This window comes from Leuresthes tenuis, unplaced genomic scaffold, assembly GCF_036924035.1.
Source record: "Leuresthes tenuis unplaced genomic scaffold, fLeuTen1.0.hap1 SCAF_16, whole genome shotgun sequence".
Taxonomy (NCBI): domain Eukaryota; kingdom Metazoa; phylum Chordata; class Actinopteri; order Atheriniformes; family Atherinopsidae; genus Leuresthes; species Leuresthes tenuis.
Window position 1 is genome coordinate 3,882,762 of NW_027325370.1, and position 14,031 is coordinate 3,896,792.

General features: G+C 40.7%; 1 protein-coding gene across 1 annotated transcript in view; it reads right to left on the reverse strand.

The window, feature by feature from the left end:
* LOC140271390 (metabotropic glutamate receptor 7-like) overlaps positions 1–14,031 on the reverse strand; it is a 62,757-nt gene that overhangs the window by 30,454 nt on the left and 18,272 nt on the right. Inside the window, exon 2 of the mRNA XM_072366589.1 lies at positions 5,329–5,545. Coding sequence (XP_072222690.1) covers positions 5,329–5,545 — 217 coding nt within the window. The remainder of the gene's footprint in view (positions 1–5,328; positions 5,546–14,031) is intronic.

Below are 14,031 nucleotides of genomic sequence, written 5' to 3' on the forward strand. Positions count from 1 at the left end.
ACTTGAGCAGATATGGATTATAGGCCACTGTAGTCAATAATAGAGACAGAGACCACAAGAGTCACTGATGAAGATAAGAAGCATTTGGAGCAGATCCCATCTTTAGAGAGATATATGCTGTGGGCTTAAAACTGCCCTAACGGCTGTGGGCTGGCGGTTGAGCAGCAGGGGCTAAATTATTGAATACCTGCAGAATACAGCATCTGTCAGTCAAGTCCTATGGTCAGACTGTTGAAAGACTGATGAAAATCAAGTGTTATTTCAGTGGTTTCAGAGTGCTATGCTGTGGGTCGGACTGCCTTCACCTGTCACTGGGAGGCAGATTAACTTGAAAGAGTCCTTGACTCCAACAATGGCTTTAAAGGAGAGCCACGGGTCTGTCTTGTTTGGAGATGTGTGATGTGAGGCAGAGAAATGCTGTCCCCTGGGAGAAGAAAGTGGTTTATTTCATCTTACCGAAGTCCCTCCGAGAGACAGGACTATACAGGCAGCCCTGGTCCAAAATGTTTGCAATTGTGAGTAGAAGTAGAATTCAAAAGATGATGAAGATGTTTTGGAGACTTGAGGCTGAAAAAAGGCTGCAAAGTTATACGGTGGTAAGCACTGTCGCCTCACAACAAGAGGGATCCTTGTTTGAAACTCCACTGGGGCTTTTGTGGAGTTTACATGTTCTCTCTGTGAGTTTTCTGTGGTCTAGGCTATATCTTGCCTCCTGCCCAATGTCAGCAGGGATAAGCTCCAGCTTCCTGTGACTCTGCAAATGGTAACAGAGCAGTGATGGATGGAAGGGAAGTACCATTCGAAAGTCTGACATTCAAGAAATCAGTTAACATTTCCCAAACTCTCAGACGTTCAGCAGCTTGGAGCTATGGCAACAATCAGCAGCCACTGACTTTTGAATAAAACAGTTGAATAAGAGATGTCTGATACAAGAAAAAGCTAATAAAAAAGAAAGAGAGAAAGAAAGAGAAAAGAAAAGGAAAAAAACAGCTGTTCTCAGGAGGCTTTTTACTCAGTTTGTACTGAAATTAAAAAAATGGCAATTAAAAAAAACTTTAACACTGCTTTTAGGATTGCTATGAAGTCAATTAAAAACTACTGTCTGAATGCAAAAGAGCTGCAGGAAACTGCAAACAGTGAGGCTGCACCGTTCCACTGTGCAGCAACACCTGGCAGAAAAACAACCTTCATGAAAGAGTCATCAAAAGAAAATCTTTCCTGCATCATCACAAGTAAGCCTGATGAATTTAGGAAACAATTCCTGTCAGCTGGTGAAGTTGAAATGGAGCATTTTGGCCACAATGAGCACAGGTATTTTTGGAGGGGAAAAGGTAAGCTCCTCGTCGACTGTTAAGCACATCAGCAGAACAGTCTTTGGGCTAATGTTGAAGCCAGAGGATGCTTCTACACTAGATAATGATCCTACACGCACTTTAAAATCCCATATGGACTACTACAGGAGGAGCAAGTTGAATGTCTTGCCATGGTACTCTCAGCGCCCCACTTAAATATCATAAAAAATCCATTTAAATGAGCTGTGTGTGCAATAGGACCCAAGAATCTCACAGAACAAAAAGACTTGGGGAAAAAACGGGCAAAAAAAGCACAGGAACCACAGAAACTTTCCTCTGGATTCAAAATATTTGTATGACTATAAAGAGTGTTCAAAGTTTTGCTTGGGCCCATCTCCTTTCTTGTTCTCTTGAAACTGTAAAATACAAAAGTGGAATATTGCTTAAAATATTAAAGACACGTGTCAGCTTCAGCTTTATCCCTCTTTTGAAAAGAGTTCATCCTTTACCCACTTAGCTGTTACGGGTGACATATTTTGATTATGGGTGCCCAAACTTTTGCACGCAAGTGTTTCGTAACACACTACTTTCTAGCTGTCATTTAAAGTCAGAGTAAAGAATGAGGATGGAAAGTATGTCTTTTTAAATATATATATACAGACACTTTAAATGTTGAATTTTCTCCCGCAGCAGAAGTGAGATGTGCTAGTTTGTGACAGTGAGAGCTGCTTATTATTCATTTACCTAAGGTCCTTAAGCACAATATCAAAACTGTATGCACAAAGAGCTCATGACCTATGTTCCTTATTAGATTAATATGTCAAAGACAGTTTAATGATCATGATAGCTAATTTCATCAGGCTCTTGGACGTTCCATGCTTATCTGTCCGAGTGTCACAGGTCATCCTCTGCACTAACCGCTTCAATTATTAATCCTCAATGCCCTCGGATCTAAAAATGCACTGCAGGGTGAGGAATCCAGCACTGCCATTTGGTGTGGTAAAATAGAGATCCCTTTAAATTAGAGGCCGTTGATGGTTTTGACCTCCCTGCCAACCCGCCTGCTTGCCTTCTCTCTCCAACCAAGAACCTCTAAGCGGTCCATAATGGTGCAATTATATTTATCACCTCGACAGTCAAAAAATGAACCTGCTCCCTCTATTCTCCCAGCCTGAACACTTGGGAGCACATCAACACTGTATATATAATATTCATGTTCTACATTCATGTGCCCTTTCTTTTCCTGCCTGCCTTTCCACTACTGGCCTGGGACTCTGCAATGTTGAGGTGGTTGCAGATGAACCAGATTTCTTCTACTTTCTACCCTTCAATTACCACACATGAGTCTGATATTCTTTACTGGCTGATTGTTTCCCCCTCTCTTCCCATATAAACCACATTTGAGAATGCACCTTGTTGGCAACTAACTGCAATCAATACTGTGATACTTTGTGGAAGTCTTTTTTATCTGATCTTAAAATTGAACTCCATCCCTCTGGCCTTGGTCCAAACAAACAAAGAAAAGTGCAAACAAGATTTGTCTTCGTCAGATTCACCTTGAGCCAGATGGAAGGTGTCCAACGCGATTGTGCCCAAACAGAGCGGAGACAGCGGAACAGAAAGGAAAAAAAAAAACAGGAAAAGATCAATATGGGCTGACCATCACTCTAGTCTCAGCTTGGGGTAATGGGCACCCATATTGCATTAGTCCGTGAGATGCTTCTTCTTGGAGTGGTGAAGCGAGAATCCTACTAATGCATCTGACATTTCGATGCAACTCAACAGGGCAGCAACACAGAAATGTCTCAAGGACTTACGGATCAGCTTGTACAGATGTTGCAACAACCTACACCATACAATGCTGTTGTCTATACACTGACTTAAAACACAGACCTTTCTAGGTTCTGCCTTTCCATATCAACAACGAGGTTTTTTCTTATTCAGTTCAGTCCTTTCAAATCAGTTTCAGTGCTGAACCGCTACCTCCAAATGAATGCTGTGACTGTGTAGTTATACCATTATATAATTAAAGTGTTTATTAAAGATAAGTCCCTGGGTACAGGAAGCATTTCTTTGGAGGAAACAATTCTAATTTGTGTATGAATACAACATACTGCAGTGACTGGAGCGCAATGGCACTGAAATGAGTGCACAGCAACAATGGCCCATAATTCTTGTGTAGCTGTTTGGGGATCATAATTATATCACACTGTTTACTGCTCTGTGTAAGAGAAAGAAAGGAAGAAAGAAAGAAAGAAACAGCGGTTGAAATGTGTCCGAGAAAACCAGCAGGAAGAAACTATGTTTATTTAAAGACATAAGAGGATCTGAGACTTCCAAAACAAGCCTTCAATCAGGAGTTTTCCTTATTTGCTCCCACATAGACGACTTCATCTCCCCACCCCCACCCTTTCACTCTCGCTCTTTCTGTCGATGCAACTTACGAAGGCACAAACAGCTTCTTAAAGTTTCACTGAGTGATCACACTGGACACGATTGCACAGAGATAAAATATTCATGCGAGCTGGACTTCTGATCGGTGCCTGTGGGATATCATTAGCTTTTCCTCATTCCTGAGGTTTCTGCACACAAGTCTATTAGAAGAGGAGACAGAGCTCGCTCCCTAGAAATGTGCAGGAAATAGATTGGGATCCACAGAGGTGGAGGTGAAAAGCAGCAAAAGACTTGCTCCCGTGGCGTGTCGGTGCTATCATGGATGAAGGGTGATTTTTCCAGCTCAGATGGCATTCCTCCTGAAGGTGAAAAAACGAAGTGAAAAGTCATCTGCTGCACTGTTTGGTGAATAAAGACACTTGTGCAGAACTTGTTTAAATGTAAGACTTTTGTAGAAACTGCAGATATTCTCTCCATCCTCCGGGGTACAGCACAGTGAATGTCATTATTTGATCGAGATAGCTGACCAATTAGAGCCTGGTAACAGCAACGATTGTTAACTGACATCTAAAACGACACATCAACCTGAAAAAACAGGTGAGTGGAGCATCTGCTCAATTTTCAGACCTGTTAAGAGGCAAAACCACGACTGAATGTCTGAGTATGAATCTCTTATCTAACAATGCAACCTTGTGAATTTAGCCTGACAAAAAAAAATAAAAATCACCATTATTGTTCCTCAACAGGGTCCAACAAGCAAGACTAATTTTAAAAGACAGTAGGTTCCTCCATTTTTATTTAATCAAATATTTTTTGTGAAAAAAACGCTTTCATCTAAGAAGTCTGGATTTCTTTTCACACTTGAGTTTTTAAGCTGACGTTCACCGGAGCTGTCCAGTTTTATTTCATTAGAGGACTTCAAATTACTTATAGGAAGGCTGGTGAGACAGTCAGTGGGGGTCTGCACATGTACTGTCCTTAACTAGTTCCTTTTTTCTTTAATTTTATTATTACTAATTATCATATGTTCCTGTTTTGTTTTTGTCTCTTGTACGTTCAGTTAATCTGTAACTTTGTGTTTTGCTGGTGCCTAAAACAGGTCTCTCTTGCAAATGAGACCCTGGGTCTCAATGAGATTTTACCTGTATAAATAAAGGTTCATAAAAAAAAAAAACTCTGACTAAAGTGATAAAACATGAGACTGAATGAAACATATAGGCAGAATGGAAAATGAGCAGCTGTCAGACCGTTCTCCGTCCTCTCTTCTGGACAAGGGGAACACGTTAAACATTTATTTTTCAAACAGTTCTTCCTCTTGGTGTTTATGTAGCGAACAGTGCTAAATGGTTACTTAGAAAGAAAACTGTGACACAAGAACAGGCTATTCTCTGTGACATCCTCCCTTCCAGCTGTTTCCCTGTCTACATTTCCAGTAACACTCCACAACTCGCTGGGGAGCTAAAGCAGAAGCTGCCAAACAGATCAATAATTCATCCACCCAAAACAGACTTGATGATTGAAAATGCAAAGTTAATCTCCTGAGTGAGTGCAAGTGGCTTTTTTTTTTTCTTAAATCATAAAGATAGTATTTGAAGTTTGAATTGAATTTTCTTTGAGTACATTGCAGATTCCCTTCCCTTACCCGCTTCCTTGGAGATTTGTGTGAAGGCCTCCACTCCCTTCTCTCCATAGCTGCCTTCTGAGGCGACGGTGGAGACGTAAGTCCAGTCCAGGGCTCGGATGATGTCCACCATGGCCTGGGCCTGGAATGAGTCCGGGGGAACCACCCTCGAGAAGAAGTCATAGCGCCTGTCGTCACTCAGCTCCGGGGCTGTTGATGCATAGCTGATCTGCGGGATCTTAAAGAGATGAGAAGAAGAAGAGGTGCAGGTGAGGACAAGGGAGCAAAATTCTGGTGCAGCATCGCAGCAGTTGCAGTGGTGAGTGCAGTGACAAATCGTATTTTTGAATGCTTGTGTTCAGAATTGCTTCCTATTCGTTGTGCAGTGCTCTACATTTACTGTCTGCCAGTTTGTTCTCAAGTGTTCTCAGTTAGGTATTCAGAGTATGATATTTGTACACTGTATACCCTCAGCTCTGTGCTCTGAGAAATCCCTACAGTGGAGCGAAAAAGTGGCTTTTTGCCACCAGTCCCACAATGCAATGTGCCACATTTTATAGATACAGTATTTGCTCGGGTCAGCTATACTTAAAGGCTACAGAAAAAGTGCACTTCAACACACTCTCTTGCTGAGAGCCTGATGAGAACACTGATACCATTCAAGTCTGAACACTACATATTAAGCCAATTTTAGGGGCATGGTTCACCTGGGAAACTGAAAAAAAGGGGAAACAGTCTGCTTGGCTGTGTCCAAAGGAAATCAAAAAGCAGCCCCGGGGTCAGAGGAATATATTGTAATTTTATTGTTATTGAACCACTCTAGAAATACATATGCCTTAGCACCCAAAAAAGAAGCACATTATGGGGTTGGCAGGGTTGTGGAGGTGGGAGAGACACTGTTAGGCTGAGGGAAGTTTCCAGAAATGATGGAATAACGTGTGGTTTCCAGGAACATGAAATGGAAACATTGTTTGTTCTCATTGCCCGGCACATGTAAAGCTCCTTGTGTAACCAAGAGAGTTATATGATGACCCAACCTTTAAAGTGTATTGTTTACAGTCAGTGGAGCTCTGCAGGCCACACAAAAGAACGCTTTTATCATTCTTAGATGTTACTTGCTGGCTTTGTGTCAGAATGACTTTGCTTGACAATTATTATCATATTAATATGTTAGTTGATCATCTAAGAATAAACACACTTTATGCAATATTTTGCATAACCTGTTGCTCTGGCAACGTGCTGTGCTGTCACCTCCAACTGTTAACATGAGAGACTTAAAGCAGAAAGTGTATTTGCAGCTATTTTCATGAGCTAGCAGCATGGCATTGTAAGTGCTCTATTACAGTTACCCCCTGATGAGACCTTAATCTTTCTCCATCACCCTGCAGCTTTGCCAAATACTGTACAAAAGACTGAAAATCTATTATTATACTGCACATACCTGTGTTACTTAACTCCCTTATGTAAAACATCTGCAACATAATATACACTCAGCTAAATAAAAAATAACAATAAGAAATAAAACCTTATCATTAAAGCTTTTTTTAGGCACATGTCTAAATCTGCTTAGTCCTTAAGCATGTAGCATAATTATCATTGTGTGACAACAAATCAAATGAAAACATTACATTCCAGTAACAAAAAGAGGCCAATTAGGACTTAATTATAAAACCATTTAGACTTTAGTAGTATCCAAGTACTGTAGTTTTTAGAGCTTTTTCATTTGTGAAGAACTAACATGCATTTGTTAACAAATACCTGCGTATTCTCACTCTTAACTTCATGAACAACACAATCAATGTGCAGTTTTCAGCAATGTACAGAAATAAATGGCTATCAGAGGAATACAAAATGAACTTCTATCACTTGAGATCTGCAAAAATGCACGGTAGACACTTTTCCTAATGTTCAGAAACCTGTTAATAACCTGCAGGTGTTCTTCTCACCCCCCAAACTCCCTATTGGATGGATGGCAATGCATTTTTTTGCTGTCATGTGCAGGATGACCTGTGATCCTTTGTAATGTCTCATTATGAAGTTCAAAGGTATCTTTGTTGAGTGTTTTGGTCGTAATCATATGCTTCCACGCTAATGGCATTCCCACAGCCAATGCAATATGTAAGACTTGGCGAATATCACCTTGACAAAGGCACTAACTGATACAAAGACGTGTGGTTTCAAAGGGCTTTATAAGACAAAGGAGAGTGGGAGAGACAAACTAAACAGACACAGATATAGTTTACCTGATATTAGAGCAAATTTCTGTGCAGCTTAGAGGAGCTGTTGCAAGTGCTCAATAAAAGCATCCATCAAACTCGCACAAATGGCTCCAGATGACACTTTGCTATATCTGCAGTTTTAAAACAGCGTTATTCTTTTTTCAAAACTTGGAAGAGAAAAAGGAAACGGAGGTATTTACTTATTTCAACACAGGTTGAAATAACTAATGAATAACTAAAAATGTGTGGAAATCAGAAACTTAGATTTTCTCCGAGTAAGCCTCAGTTGGAAGTGAGAATCTGGTGATTTAGGTGTTACTATGCTGCCTGATAAAGTCCTAAACATCTCATCAGTAAGTGGGTTTAAGGTTGTGAAACAGCAATCACACCTGGTGGCACATCAGGTTCAAAATGGCCACCTCCCATTAGACGGGAGGATGGGCAAGTAAGGACATACATCATTTTCTCTTGAACCCTTTGCAGTACCCTATCTCAAAGTCTAATATGAGCGCCGTATGAATGTCATCCATTTCTGTTAGAGTGATCAAAAGCAGCTGGACACAAGGGAAACACTGGAATGAGGACACAGTGTTGTGCTGATGGGATCGCGCCAACTCACAGAGTGTAAGTTATAGCTTTGACCCACAACTCAAAGAGGGTCAATTGAACAAAGTTGAAAAATTGAGGAGAAGAAGAAGAGGTTAGGCTTGAGACTATCAATATGTTTCAAATCCCTGCAAAAAAAAAAAAAAAAAGTATTTTTATTTTAAATGGATAAGCAACTGTGGGGATTTGAATTTAGAAATACTTCCTTAACCAAAAAGTGAAGCACCTATTTGGAACATATTCAAGAAGTCTATATATCAGAGCAGCGCTGGTAATACTATGAAGTCAGAAAGTGTTATAGTTTTTATGAATCACATCCTATCTCTGCCACAGCTGGGACAGAAAACCGCTTGAACATTTGTTTCTCCAGAGCTTTATGTTGCAGGGAAGCATTTAAAAAAGCAATGCCCTTTTACTTTGTCCCAGACTTGTGCACTGTTGATACGATTTCTCCTCCTTATTCTGCAGGAATCCACATCTCCTTGCGGTACGAACGCTAAGATTTCCAGCCTCTTCCTTTTTTAATTATCACTTTGACCTCCAGGTATAATGGAGGTGCTAAAACCTGATTGAGAAAATGCTGACAATTAAACTTGCTGAATTGATGGGAAAAGGGGATGCTGACTAACTGAGGCGATTAGATTGTAACTTATCTGTAATTCCTTCGCAGACAATTAGTAATTAATCCTGTGCAATAAGTGAATTACATTAAAAAACTCAGAATCTGATTATTTTTCTCTGTAGATCATAAGCAGCTTCTTTGGATTCCACTTTGCTCCCACAGATACACAAATGATTCCCAAATCCATTAACTAAATAAACTCCTGTTACGACGGCAGATTTGAATGTCTTTAGTGAGGCTGATAATGGACAAATAATAAAGCGAGGAGAGTAGATATTTCATCAAGATTTTTTTTAAAATAATTTTTCGGCATATAATAAGCTTGAAACAAATTGCTTCTGTCTTTATTGCGCTCGATGCAGCTCGTAAAACATGTCATCATGGAAAACAATGTGATCTATAAACATGAAAACAAGATGCACAGGATGTGGGATGCCTGGACGCAGTCAACATCGATGACAACCAGCAATAAGCACTAACTGATTATGAAGGCAGCCCAAGAGAGGACGATTAACGCTGGCCCCTTTCAGCATTACAATTACCCAAAGCTGATGTCTGGCACCTGCCATCTACAGTGTAGATCAAAGCTCGGATTGCTGAGGGTAATCGCCCTGCTTGCTCTTCAATGTATCTGTGCTGACAGGATCGATGGAGGGAAAACACAGGGGTCTGTTATAGGGGACAGTGCTTTATTGATTTACCAGCACAAAGTGCTTTGGCCACCCTGAATAAAAATCTGTTGGTGAGGTCTAAAGAATGTCGGGAAAAAAAAAAAAAGAGACAGAGAAGGCTTGAGAGTGTGGAGACTGGCAATCTGATTACTGACATTAAATGAGAATTTCAACCTGGGTGTTTAAGAAGAGTAGTGACTAAGTGAGGTTGTGTAAAGGTTAGACGTGTTCACAGTTTGTAGGAATGCCAGGTGAAGTTAATTAGAGTGCTGTGGCCTTTCGGGGTGGATTCTCATATTCAGCAGCGTGCAAGTGCCATGGGCGGCTCTAAATAAAGGTGAGGAATGGTAATGGTTGTGCTTTAACTGTCCTGCTCTGCTAATGTGAGGGCGATGATTCTGGTGAGCTTGGGGCGATTCTTGCAGATGCAGCAAGCTGTGCTCTCTTTGCATCATGTAAAAAATGAATGCCATTTGAAGAAAAATAGGCGACATATGGAGTAGCACAACTCTCAGTCTCTCAGGGTAATGGCAACCATCTATCTTGACCATCTGAGCAGAGGGAAAATCAGAAGATATGAAAAGGCATGCTGTTTCCAGGCAAAACAAAGAAATATGACAGTTTGTCAAAGACTGTCACAGCACTTTTAGAAACAAAACAGTAAACTGAATGGACCGTATCAATGTCAAAAGATTAGGTGCCAAAAACTGGACCCTGTCAGGGTTTTCTGTCTATTAATCCAGCAGGAACCCTGAGAAACATGGCTCAAAATGAGCTGTGAGTGGCAGGGTCTGAAATGTTTCCCACGAAAGGCTTTGAGTGGAGTGCGGGCGGCTGAGCAGTTCTTCTTGCAGGAATCCCTACCCCTCTATTTGCTGCATGATTAGCTTCTAAGTATATCTTGACATCAGTCAGCTCCACTCGGCCATTTGCAACTACTCTCCAGGGTGACGGCGGAAATGACAGCTGGTTCTGACAGATTCAACTATAACCCCATGCTGTCCAAGGCTGAATGCCAAATGCATAGATTGTACACATGACACCAGCACAATGACCCCACAAACTGACCAAGGATCCATTTTGAAAGCAGTTCTGCACACCCCGACAATAAATATTTGTTCCCCCTTGTCAGAAGATTTATTTGGAGCTCCAGTGCCTTGCCTTGTAAAATACCAACAGTCATTGATCTATAAAAAAAAAAATAATACTGTACTATAAACAGGCCTATAAAAAAAAAAACTATAAGTTTTACACCTTTGCGGCTGAAAAGGTTCGGCAGTGTAATTTGTTAGCAGGGCAAAGGTAATGATCGTGTCCATACATGCAACCTCGGGCAGGGCTTTGGTAATCTCTCTTCACCAGACTGTGGCTCTGCCAACTTAGCCGAGAAGGCACAGAGAAAAGGCGGGGGAAAGCGACAGCTTTCCCTCCCTCTCCCTGTCACTCTCTCCCCCTCTCTTCCTGCCCATCTGCGTCTCTCGTTCTCACTCAAATTCTCCTTTTGTGAAGGCTGTGTTTCATCAATGCTCCCTCACACAACCTGTGACTTTCAGCCTGGCTCCCTTGTTCTCCGCCCCTCTGTGTGTTTCAGCCCCTCCGGAGGGAGACGAAAGAGACTCATCCTCCTGCGTGTCTCTGCCTCTTTGTCATCTGTCTGTACGAAGACACGCCCACACAGATGATCAGCAGACACTTCCTGCCCACAGAGGCCCTTGGGTTGCCAGTTTCACCCCAAGCCGAGACAATCTGCCCTCAGTCATTTGCTGGAATGCCAGCCAAATTTCCCCTTCTCGCGGCCATTAGTTTTTCTCTTTGCTCCCCATTTTTCTGGTTGTAATCTCAAGCCTTGATGCAAAAAATGATTCCCAAATAATACAAATGGATCTGTAAAACTGTCACTACCAATCCAAAAATACATCAGTAGAAGGCTCACTTTTGATGATTTTCACGACAATATCCACCTGTCTTTGAAACAAAAGCTTTATTGACATTAATGTTTTGCATCAATCATTGAAAATAAACCTGAAAATAAACAATATGTTTCCTATTCTACAATAACCAGGTTAGGCTGGTTGTGAAAAAAAGCAATACTTTTTGAAGGCACCATTAATCTTGGAAGTTTAAGCTATTTTGAATCGAAACATAATCGAATGCCATCTTGAAAAGTTTGCAGGGAACATCTGCACACAACACCACAACCTTTTTCAAACTAAAACTTGCCAAAGTGAATGCAGAAAGTTTGTCTTTGCAGCCAACAACTAGCCGAGGCCTGTACTGCGGAAGCAGGATCGGTGGCTTAGTGATGTGAGCTCAAGTTCAGCTCCGGATTTTCAGAATCCCAAAGTGGGTTCACTTCTTACTGGCGTGTGTCACCATGACAACTTGCTTGAGAGCAGGTAAGGTTTCCAGACAAAGGTAGATTAACACGTGTAAAAGCACTGCCTCCAGACGATCAATTCTCTTAAATAATGAAAGAAAAAAAGATATTGGCGTGTGGACCATCAGAATCTTTTCACTCTTTCTGTCACAGCCAAAGGCCAACTGCACCATCTGACTCTCACTGAAAGGCATCTTCCTGAGAGACGTGTCAGCACAAGGGAATGGTTATGTAGCCTAAAACAGAGTCTGAGATAGAGCATTTGTTCTTTTTATTTTCATTTCATTTCTTTTTGGCACTAGACTATAAAAGATTTCCTCCCATTTCCTCATTCAGTGTATGAGTGTGCTGCAAATCAACCTCACCAAAATGCATCAAATGATGTCTGTACGTTCATATTTATATCCACATCCCTCCTACAGTAGTTTTCAAAAAATTATTCAAAGCACTAGAGAACCAAAACCCTTTTTGCTTTACAATTTTTAAGCCTGAATGACAGAAAATGGACTTAGCTAAAATAAACCGACTTATTGGTTTGAATGGCTTTTCGGTTTGTTGTGATGGTGCAGAGAGCTTTTAAAACCGCCATTGTTGCATCTCACTGACTAAAACTGTGCCTCAAAGATATACCTGCGAAATGTTTGTTTAATGAAGTAGACAATGGTAAATGGACACATCCAGATCTCCATCATTAGGGTAAATTAAGCCAGATGACCGGAGGACATGCTGAATTTTACAGTACTCTACAGAACCGGCTCCAGGGATTAAAACGTAGCAGTTTAGTTGGATGCAACTCGCCCGCATTTTAAAAGAGGTGAATAAGTAAATGAGATGCTGATGATGGATTGTGATGATCACAGGAATACACTGTCATAAGGCTTTTGTGTGATCGCACTCTTCTTGCTGTGACCACATTGACATAATGTGGAAACTGACTGAGAGCACGCTGGTTTTGCTGGCGATCTTATAGAGAATACAAAGCTAACGTCACTTTCTTTGAGACATCAAAATATGTAGCTTGCTCTGAGGCTGTTTTTTGTTATGGGCAGACCCTGAATTCTAACTTCAGGACAGTTTTTCTACGCTCAAACTGCAGGATCAGCATCTAAAATCATTTGAGTCCATTTCTACTTCTCATAACCTGTCCAGCGGAAGTAAAACAAAGTCCCAGTGAGGTCCACCTTCTCTCTTTGTCCATCTCTGCTCTTCTCCACTTGACTTTGGCCAATTTTAATGGGGAAATCAGTCCTTACAAGATGGCGCTCCCAGCCCAGCATGCAACAGGTCGTATCTTTGCAATCTCTGTGTTCACACTCTTTTCAGCTTTGCTTTTGGTTTCTTTTAACTCTTGTGAAAGTTTGGCTCTTTCCTCACTATCCTCCCTCATGAACTGGCTTCTGCTGCTTGAACACATAGACACCAACTGAACGCTACAGATACGCTCATATGAGCCAACGGGAACTGCGGGCTCGGAGGTTATTTCTCTGTGGATTCATATCAGATTACTGCAGCTTTAAGATTGTGAAAAAGCAGAGGTTATGGTTAAATAATGACACTCACTGCTGACTTGAAGTATCTGTTTAATATTTAAACACAACCATAAGTTTTTACCTAGTGTTTCAGCTGGTTAAATTATAATAATGTGAAAGAAAATTAGCTTGAAACAAGGTGTCTAACTTCAACTATAACCATAAAGGATACGTAACATTCAGCTTCAACACGGCAGTAAAAAACAGTGAAAACGTTGGTTAAAAACTAATTATGGAGTCCTTTCCATGACTTTCTTTAGTTAGCAGACATTAGACACTGTCAAATAAAAATAAACTGTGAGGAATAGAAACTGCATGTTGAACTAACACATTTGAAAAGTGCATTATTTTTACTAAATAGATTTACCTAATGGATTCTACAGGGCAGAAGTTACTCCTTTTAACCCTTTTCATCACCACGATTGAACGAATGTATCCTGTTATTAGTGAAGCTATATGTGCATACATTTTTACAAAAACACTGAGTCACGTTAATGGGTTTTATGAAGGCCTAGTTTAATTTCCCCATTCACTTGTAAAAAAAAAAGAAAAAAAGAATTACATTTGTGAATATGTTATTATTATTATTTGCTGGCTGTCATTTACCACAGCTCAATAGCTAACATTATCACAAAACACATTAGCAGAAAAAAGCTCTTCCTGTGTTGCCATTAAATAACGATTAGCATGGAGCATCCCC